This window comes from Apostichopus japonicus, chromosome 19 (assembly GCF_037975245.1).
Source record: "Apostichopus japonicus isolate 1M-3 chromosome 19, ASM3797524v1, whole genome shotgun sequence".
Classification (NCBI taxonomy): Eukaryota; Metazoa; Echinodermata; class Holothuroidea; order Aspidochirotida; family Stichopodidae; genus Apostichopus; species Apostichopus japonicus.
This window is the reverse complement of record NC_092579.1, coordinates 21367594-21387809: the sequence shown is the minus strand read 5'-3', so window position 1 is coordinate 21387809 and position 20216 is coordinate 21367594. Positions and strand designations below refer to the sequence as shown.

The window sequence follows — 20216 nt, the reverse complement described above, 5'->3', positions numbered from 1 at the left end:
TATATAGTCACCCATTGCCCTCCCTCCCCCTCCCTCGCTCAAACCTTCCCCTCAACCCTGTCCGTTCTCTCCAAGGTGCAACCAAAAATCTCACACAGTAGTTGGTGCCTTTATGTTATGCTCAGTCGTCCGTACCATATAGAGACGCCCTTCAAGAAAAAAGAAATCATGACGTCATTCTTCACTTCCTACTAACCTTTTTAAAGGTTTAGTACATTCATGCGCATACTGCATAGCAATAGCAGATCAGCTGTGGAAAGTCCTTGTACATGTTACGTACGGGTGTGAAGAAGAATGTGACATACAAGAAGAACGTAGCGATTCCTATATTTAAGTTGCCAAAATTACAGGCCGGGCTTTACAAAGGTATTTATTTATGCTGAACAGACCTTTGTCTCATAAAATTTGATATATACGTTGGTGTAAAGCCTTTCCATAACTCACAGGAAGAAAGTTTGCTGCATCTTTTCTTTCTGTGTGTGCTATGTTTATGTTAGGCTTGTGTGTATTCTTGAACGAGACAGCCTCGCGCCTAAGCAAAATGGTTCGGTTAGCACAATACTTCAGTGTAGGAACAGAGTAAACTGTGTTAGGCTACCCGAACTTAGCATGGCCAGTAAATGAAGGGCTACAGTCTGTACGCAGCGGAATACTTGAGACCTTCCAATTTAAGCAGACCAAATGTACAATGTTCTCCATTTTGTTACAGAAGAGCTAGTGTAGAGAGGGTTGGATATACGTTGGATCCCCCTAGCCCACGCACTTCCATTAAGAATAAGAGATAAAGACATAATTGGTTTCGAAGTTTAAGCACATCATCAAAGTAACATTGCCAGATGATGTACTGAACACTGGTATCATTATTTCATGTTATCTGCTCATTATGGTCACTACAACAACCACAGGTGTACCCAACATAAGCCACACTAGAAAGGCAAACAGCTCACAGGGCCCTAATTTAATTATGTTAGCCTACTTGGATAACCCTATTAATGGGAACTTTATGAATACTTACCCCTGAATAGCCTACTTCTTTGCTTATTTCAGCCGGGTCCCTCAGGTACCTGTTCATTACACAATCTGCATAAAGCCTAACTATACTAAGGGCATACATAAGCCTAATATTTAGTATGCATCTGCGTGCCTTCAGTTATACATAGGAAGACCAAGTTTCTTACAAGAAAGTTACGGCACGTATATGGCACCGCAATATCATATAGTTAAAATTTTCAACCAAATTGTACACTTAAGTACACCATAAAAGAAGACAAGATCACCAAAGGATAAAGTTACTGAAGGATATACAAGAACTTTTTCCGGCCTTTCATTACTTTGAATGTAGCCGAAAATGAAGACCAGTGTTAATGATTTTTTCCAATGTTCCAGACTGGGTAGTTACAGCTTGGACCAGGTAGTAGCTTTTTTAGTTCCCCCAGGTTCCCGGGTAATCAATCCAGTCATTACGTGACACCAGCATGGAAATTTTGACCCGGAACAATGCAGAAAGGTTCATTAAAGTTGCAGATGGCTAACTATATTGCTAACAACAGTCATATTACAACAGAGATTTGTTCCCAAGCAGACAATAGATATTTTGCAATGCTTTGATTAGCTTGTAGTCGGCAACAAGTCATCTGATAATATTTTAACATACTCCACACTCATTGTTCACAGTTCAAAGTTCTTTGTGTGGAAGCTTTTAACAAACTAAGCGCTGCACCCTCTTTTCCAATCTCAGGGGCACCACCCACTTTCTCATCCCTCTGAATCTACCATTCGGAAGTGAAGATTAGTTGCGTAATTTTCATATGAACCGTTACACTATCACTCTCTTACACTTTGGTGATAGAGGTTTGGCATCAGCTTGTCACATGGTTAGAGTGCTCAAGTCACAAGGTTAACTACATTTCCTTACAAAGCATGATACTGTAATGATTTATTTAAGAACTTGCAAACAGAAACCTGAATTATTGCCTTTCAGTGAATGCTATCAGTTTGCCCTGTGTTTTCATGACTTCTTCTTAAGAAACTATTAGGCTATATCACATCAGGTCTGTGTCTGCATTTGTCAATATGATCTGCACAATCCCCCTTTGCCAATATATATGAAGGTTTTCTGTGGAGTGTAGTTTTTGTACAGAAAGGTGATTCCTGCCTCTTTGTTACGATAATGTGGTTAAAGTTATGAACACAAATTCTTTTGTATTGTTTGATAGTGTACTAGCCATGTGATGCAGCTATCCAGATACCTTTCTTCGGTCAAACTTATTTCAGGTTCCATGAAAATTCCTTAAAAATGTGTGTGTGAGCCTCTTGTTGAACAGTGTATGTATAGGTATAGGCCTACTGTATGTGCATATATTAACACTATGAGCATCTGTTTGTTTGTTTTGTTTAAACTGATTATGCTTCAAAGACTTACATCTGTACATTTATTAACTTCTGTACTATTGTCCTAAAGATGCATTTGATCAAATGTTTCCTGGGTGAGATTAAACAATACATTAAATATATACTAATAACATCAAGAGGTAAGGAATATCACCAAATGATTACAAGATGGATGAATAGATATGAATTGCTTTATCGTTTGCAAGATTTTCTTATGAAAATGTTTCTGAAAATGAACAAAGATGTTAGTCAGTCAAAACTATCGTTCACTATTAACAATTTTGTCTTAGACAGAGTTATAATGACATGGACCCTGGAAAAGCTGAAGTCCATGGTAACTTTACTTGCTGGATGTGTACTTGAATGATACAAAAAAAGAGAAGAAACAAGAAAGTAGGACACAATTTGGAAAACAGTGCCAAGCCAAAAGGATTGAGTCAACTTTAATCTTTTGGCTGGAAAATGACTGTGCTCAGAATTTAGTGTATTATGTGGAAACCATAAGTAAGAAAGAAGGCGTACCAGCAGAATGAGAGTCGCCAAATTCTGCCGGTAGAACCGTAAGAGAATGGATACGACTTGGCCTTTATACTGTACGCCAACACATTTTGCTTAAAAAGGAGAAAATTTTGTTTATGTATTTATGGTAGGAGTTTTTCTTTGAAATCAGCGACATTTGTCAACCCCCACATTTCGCATTAGTGTACGCCATTTATTTTAAAAGGTAGATTTGCAGTGCCGAGACTCCAGGCTGTATTGTTGTTCTGATCCTGAAAACTGTTCTGTTCTGAAAACTGATCCTGTTCCAAGTGTAAACAGAACCGTAAATGTAAACATTTTGGTTATGAACGTTTCCACCAGACTCTCAATCAATGGATCTTAACATGTGGTGTTGTATGTGGTACTGTATGTGGTACTGTATATGGTGCTGTATATGGTGCTGTATGCACCCCTTTGGTGGTGCGAGGCAGGTACTTCAGAGGATAGGAAGCTATAGACAAAAACAGCAATTTCCTGAAAAGAGCTTTTTTAGTCATTTTTATGGATAATTGCAACAGAATCTGTCTCAAGGTGGACCACCCATTATAAAAGTCCATATCCATATCCATGCCCATCAACATAGGCCTTTAAATATTAAGTACTGGCAAATTAAAGCTCAGATTCAGCTCTTTCAAATGTGTAAACCCATTTCTGGCCAATTTGAAAATAGAGACTGTTATACAGTACTGTAACAATTACATCCGTCACTTTAAAATCAGGAAGTTACAAATGGTTTTTGTGGTTCATTAATTTGTGTGGTTTGTAATTTGTGTGTATCACTAGTTTGTGTGGTTTGTGTGTTTACTAATGTCGAAAATTGAATCTCTGTTTGTAATGTAGAAGTCATAGTCAAGGTAATTGGGATCTTGGCTTAAATGTAATCTGTCGTCACCAAAGGTATTGAAATTTACAGTGTTCATAACTTTACTTTGGCTTGGTACGTGTCTCTTCTCAGAAGGCATTGCTGTGTACATTTCATTTTGACAGTTTCCTTGATGACTATACGTAGCTATTAAACAGCCTTATGTTCAGTAAGTCACATCTCTGTTCTTGTTAAATACCAAGATCTATAATTCTGAAGTACTCTTCTGTACAGTATTTATCATAACTTAAAATTTACACTAGTCTCTAGTATTGTACTTCTTCAATTAGACCTCTTGGACTGGTAAACTGGCTGGTATGAAAAGGTTTATGGTAGATGACAAATTCAGCTGGTATCCAAAGTATATTGTACAAAGTTCTATTGTATGATATGTACTAGCTCATTGAAATCCATACTGTTTTGATTTCTTGCAAACCACTGTGCGATTTCCGGTATACAGTTACATAAATCTTTAAAATATATATAATACTTTGAAAGCTGGATACCCATTGAATTTCCGGAATACAGTTACATAAATCTTTAATATATATATAATACTTTGAAAGCTGGATACCCATTGGACTAGAGGAACATTCAATTAACATTTCCACATCCACTTCTTCCAATTACTGTACTTTCTAAAACCTTCATTGATCATTCTCTACCCCCCTCCCCCACCTCCTTTTGCCTTTCACATACCTTCTGCTCAAAGCATTTGGTCCTCATAGTTTGTTCAAGGAAAATTTGCCTGTTTGAAAAAATGTAAAAAGATGCCACCATTGTGAGTATCACTCCACATAGGGTAGGGGTGTTGGTGTCCCCCCTCCTTATTTCCCCTAGAGCACTCCCCCACCCCTCCCACGAGCCTCAAATTGGGCACAAAAATTATGCTACACACTGCTTCTAAGAAGTTATATTTCCTCAAACTGTACTATAACTTTGCTTTGGTGGGAGGATGTTTACAAAGTTCTTGTATGATTATGGTACAGAGTAACTTGTGGGGCCAGTGTAGCATTTCCTTGGTTTCTGGATTGTCAGCTTGTGAGATAAAGCCGATGACATGTTTTCCCGTGACTTTTTAAGATTGATTTGATGTGATTTTTTCTTTGTGTTATATTTGATTTGTGATTTGATTTGACTTTTAATTTGATAAATATCTTCATGCCATTCCATGGCAAATTTTTAACGGTTCTTGTCGTTGTCCATCGGACTACCAAGCTTTACTTTTTGGTTGTTTGAAAAGCAAATTTTGTCGTCCAAAACATTGTAGCAAATAACAAAGACCATTGCTGTATGTACACTGTTGGCAAGACATGTCGGTTCGGTGAACAGAACAACAACTATTGGGGTGAATCACTGTTACCTGTTTGGAGACCTTCTGTACTGTAGGTATTAAGTTGTACAATAAAATCTGAATTTGAGGTACATGCAAACAACCTCCAAAGGTTATTGTGTTTGTTTGAATAGAAACTTGGTCGTCTTGGATGGCCATTGATAATTTGCCCTGTTATTCATTACTAAAATCCCATTACTGTTGTTAGCCTTGACTGATCATGATGTAGTTCAAATATTGATGTGAAAAGTAAGAAAAATCAATTCAAATTTTTCTAGATAGTTAATTTTGCATGCCATCAATACGAATTTGAAGTGTCTGGGCGATGGCTTCTCGAGCGTCGATTCAAATTTGTTAGCCATGTACTGTAGGCATGTACTCGTTAACATGAATATTCAATACAACACAGAAGATGACTTAAACATCTAGGTGAGTGTCTTTCAAAAGTTGATCAATTGCATTCTTCTTTTGAGTATGTTGGCACAACTGGTTTGGAAAACTTATTCAGTAAGTGCAATCAGGTGGTTTAAAGAAGGTCATCGAAGCTTGTCAGTACGATAAATCCATAGTGAGTGACATTAGTAGGATGTGTGGGACTGTTACTACGTAAACGATAACAATACTAACATACAATGTACAGTGCCATTGTTAGTGCAAACTTTCGGCATTTTGCTAGTCAGTTACGGTTCCTTCTACATTCGTATTTTGTAGGGGTTTCTCCCTTATTTCTTTGAAAGTTTTCTAGAAATTCTAAAGTGTGTACTGCAGTTGTTTTTTGGGGGTTTTTTCTTCCCCTTTAATAGTTTATTTGTCTCATTGTTCGTAACAAGTTAGCAATAAAACTTTGCGGAACAGAAAAAATGACGTCAAAGTGCTTCCGATACTCCTTTTGACACTGAGGTGGGTTTTAATGCACTGGATATGAAATAAAGTAAACATCGTATCGAATATTTCCAAGAAAAAAAACACTCGCCTTAACAGAAAATGTTTGGTGCTTTAAGGTTTGTTTACTTCCACAAAAACACTTGCCTTAACAGAAATGTTTGGTGCTTTGGGATTTGTCCATTTCCACAGCGACCCTCGCCTTAACAGAAGTGTTCGGTGCATTAAGGTTTGTTCATATCCACAGACAATGCTCGCCTTAACAGAAATGTTTCGGTGCTTTGAGATTTCTTCACCGTTAATTAATATACATTCCAATGTCTCACCCATACATGTAAATTATTACACCAATGCCTGGAAGAGAACCATACAACGAACTTTGGTCAAACAACGAACTTCAAACTGATGGTGTCATAAAACCACAAGTGTCTTCAGGTTTATGATTCCATTGATAACGTAGAAACGGCTAGTTAGTTCAAATGAGAGATGTACAGTAGTGAATTCCCAACAGGTCTTCACTCAACTACAAAATATTTTTCAGATGTCAGATACATACGTAAAAGCGGGTATTCTGCAAATCCCGTCTTTCCCTTTCAAATGTTACAGTGTCATGCTGCAAAAACAAAGGTATGCTACAGTATGTTGACTCAGTACGATTTGTCATAAACGTCTGGCAAATTTTGCTGCTGAACTTAGAAGTAGTTTTGTTTCTGGCTTAACTTGTTACAATTCATACGATAATATCCAAAAGAGTGAAAACATGTTAATCCGACCGTAAAATCTATTTCCCCTTAGCTGAGCATTTATGGTGAAATTTGATCTGTCATCAGTACCTGTAAAGCATTGAGGAACGGGACTTTCAGTTTGGATACAGTAGGTCATATATGTATCTTAACATGCCCTTAAACATTGTACAACATTACTATAGTGTAGGGCTTGCATTCTTTTACAGTATTGAATCCATTGGTGGCATGAAAGACCAGGGTCATTTGTTCCCCACCCCTGACTTCCCCCCCTGATGTTGCTATTGTGCAACATCTTTGGGGTTTATTTATTATACACTTTGAATGCTCCTGACCCACGGTACAGTACAGTATGTCACAATGTGGTTGGTTCACAATGACTCATTGTTATGTAAAATCTAATATCACATTGATAGCAGTTTTGCAAGTTTCAACTCCACAATATCCTTTGGTATTCACAGTTGTAGACTACTGTACTGTGCAGTACAGAGTGCTAAGTGTGCAAAGATATATATAGCAGCTACAGGAACCATGTAGTATTTTACATGGGACAAAATTCAGAACATTATTCAAACTGCTACCAAAAATCTGAGCACTAAATTATTTCATGGAATATGGTGAGTACCACCAACCACTAGCATATACAACAGCTCCATGCAATTTGGTTTGAGTAGTGGTGGGGTGTATAGATAGTAGTGTTTACACGGGTCCAAAAATCGGGAACCGGGTACCCGTTCGACTACATGGTTGCCAACCACCACACTAATTCAATGGGGTAATCTAGCCTAGCCATCTGTTTATTAGCTGAAATTATGACGCAGTTATAAGATATCCATGGAATACTTTCGTTATTGCTGTTATCTTCGACCACATGGTAGACTAACACCACACTAAGTCAATGGGAAATCTGCCTAACCATCGGTTTGCAAAAAAAAAAAATATTCACACTTTGCGTAGGATTCGGGTAATAAGTAAGGAACCGGGTAGTATCGCGTCGGGCTGGTACCTTCGTTATTGCTGTTATCTTCAACCACATGGTAGCCTAACACCACAATAAATCAATGGGAAATCTGCCTAACCGTCCATTTGCTAATTTTTTTTTTAAATCACACTTTGCGTAGGATTCAGGTAATAAATTAGGAACCGGTTAGTATCGTGTCGGGCGGGTCAGTATAGTTACAAGTGTACTGTGTGCTGGTTTGTGGCTGCACTCTACAGGAAGCCCCCCCCCCCCGAGGAGACCCGTTGATGTGGTGCACTGTAATGCCCGGTCCCAGTGACTGTGCCCAATTGTGTGTGTGGGTGTGACAAGTTACGTGGACAAGTGAGCAGGGGATTAATGTTGTAATTTTGACTTCTAACTTTCTTGTACTGAATATATTAACTTTTTCTATTTGGTTTGTATGCTGTACTCTGGAAACAGTTTGTATTTTATGTTTTGGTTAAATATGCATAAATTTGACTGAAGTAGTGTTATATCTCCTGTGAGTAATTTTCCATTGACTATATTCTGTTGACAATTTATACGCTCACCTAGCAAGGTCATTGGTTCATTGCTTTGCACTGTGGTCTATGTCTGAAGTTCAGTATTTACCATTTAGCTGCGTTTATCATGGCCTAATGTCTTTTAAATTGCAAATTTTATGGGGCGTTCAAGTCAAGTTTGAATAACTTTTTCTGGAAAAAAAACCATTAAAGAAAAGGAAAACAATGTCAACAACTATTTAAATATTTTTCATTTCAAAATTGACAGAACAAAAGAATGAAAAACTATGAAAGGAAGTATTAAATGTGTTCTGTCAAAGTAAAAGTTAAAACAAACAAACAGAGGAATTTGATAAAAACATAGGATAACAGTATATAAACATTAGATAAACATGAACAAGTTGAACGACATTATATAAACAAAGGAAGAAAAAGAAGTAAAGGAAGTATCAAATGTGTTCTGTCAAAGCAAACTTTAAGAAATTTATGAGTATATTTTTTTTTATAAAACCTTAACATAACATGATATAAGCATTAAAGAAAACATAAGGAATATAATATTTTATTTTCTACTGTATGGTATGTAGTTATTCTTTTGCAAAGTACCTCATTATTTACAACTGACCAAGTTATCATTTTTGAAATTAATATTTGAGCCACTTTGTCCTTGCCAAATTATTTTGGGACCATTAATGTGCAAAATTTTTATCAAGCCCAATTTCTTTGGGAGGGTCCAATTTTTTTAAAATTACAATAACTCCACAACCTTAAATGAGATTATATCCAAACTTGGAATGCAGTTGTTGGTTAATACCTGGTACATGTGGGCATAACTGTTATGATAAATGATGACATACAACCCTGAATAATATTCCACTAAGCAAGGAGCCATAGTGCCTGTTGGCAGTGGCGGAGCGTCCATACAGTCAGGGGGGGGGGGGGGGCGGATGCCCCCCCTGACAGACTCAAATGGACTGCTGGCGCCCTTTTCAGCTTTTTACCACTTTTTACTTATTCGCGGTTATTGACTTCTTTATTGCGCTCCCTATTGATTACATTTTGTTGCTGTAATTTGGCGATGAAACCTATTTATTCTTCGTTTATCTGCAAATTAGCAAGGCCCGGAAAGGGTCATATCCGGCGATCTAGGGAGTATCTTTACTCAAAAAATTTCTGTACGCTCCGCGCCAACCTGTGGTGGCCCTCCACTTAGATAGTGTCCCTACAGACCATTCTCGCCTCTCCTGACCAATACCCCTAGCTCCGCCACTGCCTGTTGGGCCCTTGTTGAAATAATCTACTGACATAGGAAGTTATTTTTATAATCAGTTTGTACCAAGTTTGATTAGTTGTTCATGGGGTGGGAGGTGAAGGAATCTGCATTTTGGAAGGCAAATTACATTAATTTGCCTTCTCCCTCCTTGTTTTACTTTAGCCCCCTCACCACTGATATTGTACCAGATGTACCTCCCTGATACAATTACGAAACATCCAATCATCAGTTTATTGGTTTATTCTGACAATGATCACTGTAACAGACATTTCTAATTACATCCATTTTGAACGAGTTGAGGAAAATTATTTTCACTTTCAATTTTTTATGGATTCATGCCATTAATGTCAGGCTTAACAAGAAAAGTGCGATTTGATTTGATTTGATCTGTCAGCTACTTTTGGAGTCCACAGCTACAGTAGTATGTATACAGCTCAGTATGTTTACAGTAAGTATGTCTACAGTGGTATGCATACAGTGTTTTGTTTAACAGTTGAGTAGTATGTACTGTATATAGTTGTATACAAAGTGGTATGTAAACAGTGGTGTGCATGCAGTGGTGTGCATACAGTGGTGTGCATGCAGTGGTGTGCATACAGTGGTGTGCATACAGTGGTGTGCATACAGTGGTGTGCATACAGTGGTGTGCATACAGTGGTATGCATAAAGGGGTGTGCATAAAGCGGTATGCATACAGTGATATGCATACAGTGGTGTGCATACAGTGGTATGCATAAAGTGGTGTGCATACAGTGGTATGCATACAGTGGTATGCATACAGTGGTATGCATAAAGTGATATGCATACAGTGATATGCATACAGTGGTGTGCATACAGTGGTGTGCATACAGTGATATGTATACAATGATATGCATACAGTGGTGTGCATACAGTGGTGTGCATACAGTGATATGCATACAGTGATATGCATACAGTGGTGTGCATACAGTGGTGTGCATACAGTGATATGCATACAGTGATATGCATACAGTGGTGTTCATACAGTGGTATGCATAAAGTGATATGCATACAGTGATATGCATACAGTGGTGTGCATACAGTGGTGTGCATACAGTGGTATGCATACAGTGGTATGCATAAAGTGATATGCATACAGTGATATGCATACAGTGGTGTTCATACAGTGGTATGCATAAAGTGATATGCATACAGTGATATGCATACAGTGGTGTGCATACAGTGGTGTGCATACAGTGGTGTGCATACAGTGGTGTGCATACAGTTGTATGCATAAAGTGGTATGCATAAAGGGGTGTGCATAAAGCGGTGTGCATTCAGTGGTGTGCATACAGCGGTATCCATACAGCGATATGCATACAGTGGTGTGCATCCAGTGGTGTGGTGGTGTGCATCCAGTGGTGTGCATACAGTGGTGTGCACATAGTGGTGTGCACACAGTGATGTGTATACAGTGGTGTGCATCAAGTGGTGTGCATTCAGTAGTATGCATACAGTTGTATGCATACACACTTGGTGTCCATACAGTGGTGTGCTTACAGCAGTGTGCATACAGTAGTGTGCACACTGGTGTAAGCACACAGTGTTATGCATACAGTGGTGTGCATACAGTGGTGTGCATACAGTGGTGTGCATGCAGTGGTGTGCATGCAGTGGTGTACATACAGTGGTGTGCATACAGTTGCTCTTCTCTCTCAACTGTCACTGGTCACTTAATTCAAGTTTTCTCTGTACAACTGCACTATTTCTTTGGTTGTCAATTTACAGGGTTCTTGGCAAACCATACATTGTAATACATTCATTATTCACACACTTGGATGCTCCTCACATAATAAAAAAAAGTAAGAGGGCCTGACACTTTGATCCTAGCAGGACCTCCTTCAGAGGCAAACTGAATTTACTGCATTGCTCACTTTAAAATACCTCCTTGGACCCTTCTTTCCCTGTCTACACTGTACCAATGCCTATATACTGGTAATGTTTATCACTGTGCTCCCATTTGAAACTCCTCCAGGTTAAAAATTCTATGCCTCAAGTTAAACTTAATCTATCAGTGTTTTCAGGTTCCTTGTCTTTTCACTTCCAGGGTCAAGGATTGTGTACCAAAAGATTGATGCAAATTCAATGCAAAACTGAAGAGAGAGTTGTCTTGAAGGTTTTCTCTCTTCCCCTTTATGGTCTCTACGAAATAATAAAAAAGTGATTTATAAACTATAGTGATGTATTTGTAGGGTGTGTATTGTAACTGGAGGGTAGTAGAAATATGATACAATGGGAGGTGCTGTTGACTGCTTCCTCTTTATCATTTTTGACTATATGAATATTTGAACATTAAATATATTGCAGTAAATAATTGTTCACTGATGAAAGGGTTTTGCTGCTTCCAATCTTGTTCTAGCCAAAACAATATTTGCTCTTTTCTTGTTAATTATAATATCCCAGTCAGTTTTACATTGTTTCTATATTTATAATAATTATAAAGTAAATACTGTATGTATTTACTTTTCCAATTGGGATTACTACTGTACATTGTATCCCTCCTCCCCCCCCCCTCCCCCCATTATAAGATGTCCGTTTCCTTCCTGTCACCTGGATTGAGCCAACATTAATATCAGCAATTAGTTTTCTGGAGTCTATACACACTGCAATTCACTTTGCATGCCAACTCATTGATGAGTCATACAGTAATATACACTAATAGATCCGGGAGGCCCACAAAGTGCCTCACTAGAGCTTTTCTGTCACCTAAAGCCAAAAAAACAAATTGGTTAAGACGATAATTATTTGAAAAAAGGGACTAATATTCTAACACATTGTAGCTTCACTGTAGAGTGCTTCTCAAATATCCAATGCAAATTTCACCCACTGTAAATTGTTCTAAATTTGTTCAGGATATAAAAGCGATTGGTTTCCAATTCTAACACCTTTCTCTAAACTTCGACATTAGGATTTAGGCCGAATTGTACTAAGGACTTCAATTTCAGTGTTTCTGTTGGCATTTCTCTTGTTCATAGGTGGCTCGTACAAGGTTTAGTGTTAGTTTGATAGGAGTTATAGCGTTAGTTTCATAGGAGTTTCTGATCCTTTCTGTAGTTTAGACAATTTTTGTTCACCTCCTTTAAATGTTGAGCATTCTTGCAATGACTCACAACAGTTGATCTTGTGTGGTTTTCTTTTTCCTGTTTCCTTAAAAACTGCTGACATGCTGTTATTGTGTTGCAGTATGTCGTGTATGGTTATGATTTTCATATCTAAACATATGGTTCCCTGCATGCTGGAAATGTACATGTAGGGGAACATTGTTAAAACCTCCTTTCTAGGTTGTGATAGTGCTTGAAATTTTGAAATCTAGTCTGGAAAAGTAAGGGAAAATTGTCTTTTGAAAGTTTCATCTTGAGATACTGTAAAGGTGCTGGCATAGATCAAACTGTAGTGAAAAAAATTATGGCTACAACAAGTCATGTTTGAGCTTGGTGGCTCTTTGAATGTCCCCCCCAGCCACCCCCCCTTCACCTAGCATTAACAAAAGTAGTAAGCACATACTTTGCAAGAGTTACAAGTGTTAGCCTACAAGTAGGTCATCAGAAGTGTTTAGGCATTGTAGTCTAAATTTGTAAGATGTGTTTTGTTCTTGAAAATGTCAGGAATTTCATTCGTTTAGAAGTGTGGGAACCATGTAAAACAAGAAGTTGAAATGGAAAAAAACTTGAGAAAAGAAGAAAAAATATGTTAGTAAGCTGTATTGGAAGGGGAATTCAAAACAAAATCTAGGTAGCTGTTTGAGTTTGATCAACAATTTTTCCAAACCTTTTTTGAGTATTACTCAAAATATGGTAGCTCATTGGATGTTCTTACACACCCCCCCCTCTTTACAGTAGGTCAAGGTTGGTCCGTGTGATAGAGATGAACTGTGAACTGACCGGTGATGAACAACTTTCCAAAACAACTACTTAAGAAATGTCTGAAGTATATACTCAATTTGGTAAATCTCATCATAGTAAAGTTCATTCACAAACAAGACTGAAGACTTGACTAAGTCTAAATGATCAATAATTTCAAAAACATGAACTGTACATTTCATGTATATTAATCAGTATTAAATACTAAATGTTAAATAATAATACTAAAGTAATTTTGTAAAATTTCAAACTTTCTTATGTCTTGATTTATGATTGATTTGAAATGCAATTTTTGAAATATATCTAGTCAATTACCTATGCTGTAAATGCAATTTTAGCATTGAACAGCATTGAAAAAACAATCTGCTTAATTCAAGTAGTGCCTGTGTTTCTGTTCGGTGATGGAAACCAGATACTGGTGTTCATATGAATTTTTAATTTGATATATATATATATATATATATATATATATATATATATATATATATATATATATATATATATATATATATATATATATGATAACAGTTTGCTGTGAATTAAGTCTCAATATAACAAGACCCTTGGTGGAAAGCTTTCGATATGAACAAGTTGCATTCTAACCTTTTTCCGTTTGTGTAATTTCTACTTTCAAGAGTTGAGAATGTTTTTTTATTTTTATTTTTATTTTTTTTATATATATATGTAAGGGCTTTGTCTCAAGAGGCTTTGGATATAAGAAAGGAAATTGGTTTTTGACTTGATTGAAAAATCATAGGAAATAGCTGTCACGTTAGAGCAGGAAAGCAGAGGTCTTTACTTTGCAATTTAAAAGCTGTTAATAAGTATGAGATATATAAATGATATATATTGTACAGACTGTTGCTTGTGAATTGAAGAGCAATGGTTTAAGTCCAAGCCTTACAGCTGGTTCAATTGTGGACGATTAAAATCTTGAATATTTACTTTATGTGGATCATGAGGCCATTGCACCGTCCCCTGCTATGTCATACTGTCCAATGTCCATGGAACAGATAGAAACCTTTGAAATCATTCATCTGCATGAGAGGACATTTAAATAATTATATCGGTGAGGTATCATCGAACGACTTTACCAAAACAGTTTCGCAGGGATTTTAATTTTGGAGGGATTTTTAATTGCAATTTCAATTTTGGAGGGATTTTTAATTGCAATTTCAATTTTGGAGGGATATTTAATTGCAATTTTATTAGTGCAAAAGAGTGAAACAAATTCATACCTTAATATTCTAAAATATTTGTTGCTTTTTTCCCCCCCCCATTAGGTCGTGACACACGATGACCAGTAAGTGACCTGTCGGCGAGGACGACGTAGCGTCATCAGGAGGGTTCATTTTTTAAGGGGCCGGGTTACGATTGGTTGTTTCCATGGGCAAGTGTTTCTCCAGCTGCAGCAGTTCTAGTTCTGGTTTAGATCACAATGGCAAGTCAAGCGATTCCTCTAAGCATCCAAAGGCCACCCTGACGACCACCGAGAAAACCACCGCGGTATCACAGCCCTTTCCGAAGGGAGTTGGTCTTCCAAAACCGGACATTTCCCAGAGGGACACACTCCAGTCCCATGCTAAATTAAATCCGACCCTTAACCCCAGCCCCGATTTAGCCAAGATGCCTAAAGCCAGCTTTTCGGACAGCAAGGCTCAGAAACTCTTTGAGAGGTACAAGGATCCCTCGGCGGACGCCATACTGGCCGAAGGGACGGAGAGATTCTGCTCGGACTTGGGGGTGAACCCCGAGGAGTTCATCGTCCTAGTGTTGGCCTGGAAGTTTGACGCGCCGACCATGTGTCACTTTTCCCGGGAGGGTTTCGTACGGGGTTGCCGAGCGATGCACGCGGACTCGATTCAGGGCATTAAATCCAAGTTCATTGACCTTCAGTCAGAGGTCCTCCAGAGAAGTGCATTTAAAGATTTGTACCGGTTTACATTCGGTTTCGGATTGGACCAAGACAGCGGACAGAGAACATTGCCAATTGAAATAGCTATGCCTCTATGGAAATTAGTCTTTAGTCAACGGCAGCCCCCCATCCTGGACCGGTGGTGTTCGTTTCTGTTAGCATCTGAAATAAGGGGTATATCCAGGGATACGTGGCAGATGTTCTTGAACTTTGTAGAAACAATCGGAGACAACCTGAGCGTGTACGATGACAACGAAGCGTGGCCGAGTCTATTCGATGACTTTGTAGAATCTGAGAAGATGAAAGCAACAGATAGCAATGAAGGCACCACTGGACGAGAAGCCATGGTGTAATAGAACAAAGCCATGCTCCAAAGGTTTTCTCATTTCTCCTCATTTTTTGAATCACCAAGTTTTTATTTTGTTTCTTTTTTTCGGAATATGTGCGATTATTATGATCTCTTTCGTCCTTGGCTGTTTCGGGGAGACTGGCTTGCAGGCAGGTTGTACCATTTGAAAACCCAAAAAAGAAAACCCTGTGCAATTCTGTGAATTGTTTCCGTGTCTTCTTTCCTGTATCTTAAGTGAGTAGGAAATACCTCCATGACGAAGATTTACCTACTGTACGTAAAAAAGTTACTCTCAATTTAAAACCGGCCTTTTTTTTTTTTTTAAGTACAGTTTGTGTTAACGCACCAGAAGCCATCAACAAAGGAAATGAACAATCGTTGAATAAGTGTTACACAACTATTTTGTTCCTTGTTCTGTTTCACTGACACATGTATGAGCTTTTTTGGACATTTTGTGAATATCCTTGGAATGGGTAGTAACCATCTGAACAAATATTTAACCAGTTACGTGTATCATAAAATAAAGGTAAGCCCAGTAAACCTTGATTCTTATTTATAAAAATTATATCAACAACAGTTTGTAATCTTAAAAAGTTTTTTTCTTCTAAAATTTCCCCGGAATTGTAAAGCAGAGAACTTTGAGAAATTTGCTGCACTGTACGGTCAACATGTTAACTTATAAAGAAAAATGGGGGGTTGAAATGGAAATGTCATCATTAGAATGAATTGGCCAACTTCTCTGGACAAAGGTTTATTAATGGACTACACTTTGGTTTGAAATAATGATTTTTTGTTTCTCCTGGATCGGCCTAAGCAATTACAAGAAAACAGATTCATATCGTCTCTCTAAATTCTTTAAAAAAAGAAAATGAGACTAGTTGAGACTAGTGGATATATATATATATATAAATATATATATATATAAATATTTATATATGATTTTTTGTTATATATATATATATATATATATATATATATATATATATATATATATATATATATATAAATATATATATATATATATAAATATTTATATATATTATGTGATTTTATCTTGTTTCTTTCTAGCTTTGGACAAAACAGTGTTGTTTGTATAGAAAGTGTCAGTTTCATAGTTATTCCTACCCTTTTTGAGCTTTGACAATAAAGAGGGAGGGAGGGAGGGGGAGGGAAGGGGGGTGGATCACTCTATCAAACTCTTTTACCTACAGTAACTACAAGAGTAAAGTTCACACTATAGACTAGAACTTTCAGACAAAGGAGAAGACAGGGAGATGGAGTTGGGGTGGGTGGGTGGGAGAGGGATGGGGGGATGGATGGGAGGAGGGATGGTATCAATTGTAAAATGTCAATTTAACATCCTATGGTCGTGGCTAAAATGTGCCTATGAGTATATAGGGAGAGGCTCTCTCTGTCTTTCTTTTACAAAAACGTTGAATTTTGAAAACACCTATACAAATCTGGTTTCAGGAAGGGTAGTAGAAATGATAGTAGAACTTAATCATCCTTATTCTGTAGTAATATCGGAAAAATTTAGCATATGTCCTAAGAGCATTATATTGGAAACTTACGTCACGCATTTCTTTGACAAAGTCAACACACTTTAGCAGCAGAGGATATGACTGTCCTATGTTTCCAAAACCTTTATACAAACATTGTTATGTATGTCTTGAGAGTTGTAACTCTCTATATACAAGAGGTTGCACTGATTAATCAAATTTTTAACGGTCAAGTCCCCGACGACCAAATTTCTGTTCAGAAAAGCAAAATCACCTCTCAAGTTTTCCGGCAGACCATTAGCTGTTTACATCCAATTTAGATTGCATATTTTAAGCTAAATACGCCCCCAAATAGGGTAAAACAAATAAATTTGTTTGTCATCCTTCATCGCGTTGTATCTACAAGTCGCCTTTGTGCTTTGTTTCTTAACGAGACGAGCTAATAACTGCCATTGCTAGCAGGAAGGAAAAATTCTAAAGGCGCAGTACCTTTGGTTGTTTGCTTCGACTGATGAGTCATTTACTCATGAGCACGGAGGTTTGCTCGCTGACCTTGTGTGGAGCGTCATGCGCACAGAGAACGGGCAATAACCACAAAACATGACCAAGAAATGTTACATCATTTTGACCCCCCCCCCCCCCATACCCCCTCCCACCCTATTATTAATGATGGTTTCTTCAAACAAAGATAAGCCAAGTTTATGTTTTTGCTTTGTTGGAAAAGATTGTTTTGCTTTGTTTAAGGTTAATGACAATATCCTCTTAAACTGAAACCATTTTTGGCATAGATACTGTAGTAGTACAGAGCAACTTATGTGTCAACTTACACAACTTACAATTGCTTAATTTACAGTTAAATGTTTAATAGTTAATTATTATAAATTGTTAAAGACATAAAAGCTGTGAAGACTCTTGAAGGTTAACAGTATATTGTACTGAAATATATGGGGGTGGGGGGGGGGGGGGGAATTGAGTTATATACTAGTTGTGTGTATGGAGAACTGCTCTGAGCCTGAACTTGCTCATAATTACAGTTGGAATGGGTTTTATTTGGCAGTGAAAAAGTCTGTTCTAGCTAATAAAGGTGATTTTCCTGGTCAGAGAATACAAATTTTGACCTTTTAAGAAAAATAGAAATCCTAGTGTGAAGAAATGAAAATATCAATATTTGTGAATTCTGAACAGGAATAAAGAATGTGACATAGTTACCGGGTGTAATGACCACAGAAAGTATTAGGTTGTAAAAAGCCTTTCATTTGCTGGTAGTTACAGGAAGTCTTAAAAGTCACCGTCAATATGTTTCTCATATTTTACTAGTACATTTTACATGACTCATCGTTTATCGTAAAGTCTGTCTCAGTCAGATCGGATAGCATTCATAAGTTGAAACTATTAGAATTTCAAGTCGTGGTGCATTGTGTTACAAGGTCTGGTGAAATGATGTATGAACAGAAAGTGTTAGACAAACGGAAGAAGGCTACTGTAGTCCTTATGTGAGTTTAGTCCATCGATTCCCCCCCCCCACCCCCCACCCCACACTTCATTATTGTTGCGTATCAGACGGTTTGGAAAGCATCTTTTCAAAGGATACTTAGATGACACAATTTAACAACATGGAGGAATAAAATAGCTGTCTATACTTATGTTGTTGGAAACTTTTTTTTTGTGGCTGTGTTAACCAAAATCTTTTCTATGTGGTGCCAAGCAGAGAAGTGGAGAGTGAGAGTAGGGTGAAATTGATAGGAAAATTTGAATATTGGGTTAGCATGGATGTTGGGTTTCTTTTCTGTATTGTTGTTATGGTTGATTTATCCTATAAGAAGATTAATATGCAGATTGTGCATGAGAGAGATCTTAAAACAAAGAATGTGAGTCCCCCCCCTCTGGTCCCAGCAGGTTATCTCGGTTCATGCTCAGTGTCAGGCTACTTAAATGCTAAAAACAGTTTTCATTATTATGCTGATAAAAGTGTAAATTGCAGTATCCTGTCTGTATTTGATAATGGATTACAAGTAGTTTTGCTGTTAATTTTGATTGTGAGTTGTCAGTGCAGTATAAGAATGATCAAATTCCACCACTGTGAGAGTATTTAATATAATGGAAATATGACTAGAAGACCTGTGGTTGTTGTTATTATGTTGATTGGGAGTTGGGGGGGGGGCGGTGAATTGATGTAACAGCTATGAAGCCCAAGGGTCACATTCGGTTTAATAAGCATGAGTGGTGTTTAACATTTTTGGCTGTCAATGATCCAGAAAAGGGCAAATGGCAGACGGTGGGCCACATGCGGTCCTCGTGAAAATTTTCTTCGTCCTTCGAGGTACTCTACACCCTATTAATGCGGCCTTCATCATGATATGTGTATTTTAGGGAGTTTTGTATAAAGACCTCGGCTCTACTGTTGGACAATATACCCTTTTTAGACTTCCTGATCTGTTATATGATCATACGATGCGCTAATATCATTTCACAGGAATGGTCACATCCTATACGTGATATTGCTTGCAAGATCAGTGTCATGTCCATCACTGGATTAGAGCATATTCGCGGTACGTCTGTATCTGTATCATTAGAAACCTGCTGTAGGAAGCATCATTTAACAAACTTGTCAAGTGTTTTTCCTCCTCATCTGTTTGTATTGGTGACTTATGAATGCTTTTGTAGTCAGGAGCAAACTAGAAAATTGAAGGGAAAAGAGAAAGAGAAGAGAAAACAAAGGGGAAAGAAAGAAAGGAGTTATTAAATATTTGATTGATTTGAGGAACTGTCATTAACTTTTTGCATATAACTCATACCCATTACTGACAATGTTTTGATTAATATACATATATGCTTTATATAGAGATGATCTTTGCAATAAATATAGAAACAAAAATGGTCGATTGAAGCTTCATGTACCCACACGGATATACCCTGTCTGCAGTGTGTGATCGATTTACAGCAAAGCACTTAGTCATTATTAGCAAAAATTGCAACCTTTCCGAGGCAAGAAAGATTGATAGACGTGTGTATTTAAAACTGTTGCCAGGCCAGGATATGACTTTACTCGTGGTTCTTCCCCATTGT

The 20216-nt window shown here is 37.5% G+C and overlaps 1 protein-coding gene across 2 annotated transcripts; it reads left to right on the top strand.

The window, feature by feature from the left end:
* Positions 1 to 207: 207 nt before the first annotated feature.
* On the top strand, positions 208 to 19883 carry LOC139960700 (DCN1-like protein 3). 2 transcript variants are annotated; one of them, XM_071959275.1, is made up of 2 exons: positions 208 to 366; positions 14671 to 19883. In XM_071959275.1, the coding sequence occupies exon 2, from the start codon at positions 14774 to 14776 to the stop codon at positions 15653 to 15655; it is 882 nt and encodes a 293-aa protein (XP_071815376.1). In that variant the 5' UTR covers positions 208 to 366; positions 14671 to 14773; the 3' UTR covers positions 15656 to 19883. The 2 variants fall into 2 exon arrangements, with proteins under 2 accessions (XP_071815376.1, XP_071815377.1); XM_071959276.1 differs by lacking the exon at positions 208 to 366 and adding an exon at positions 3639 to 3962.
* The last annotated feature ends 333 nt before the right edge of the window (positions 19884 to 20216 follow it).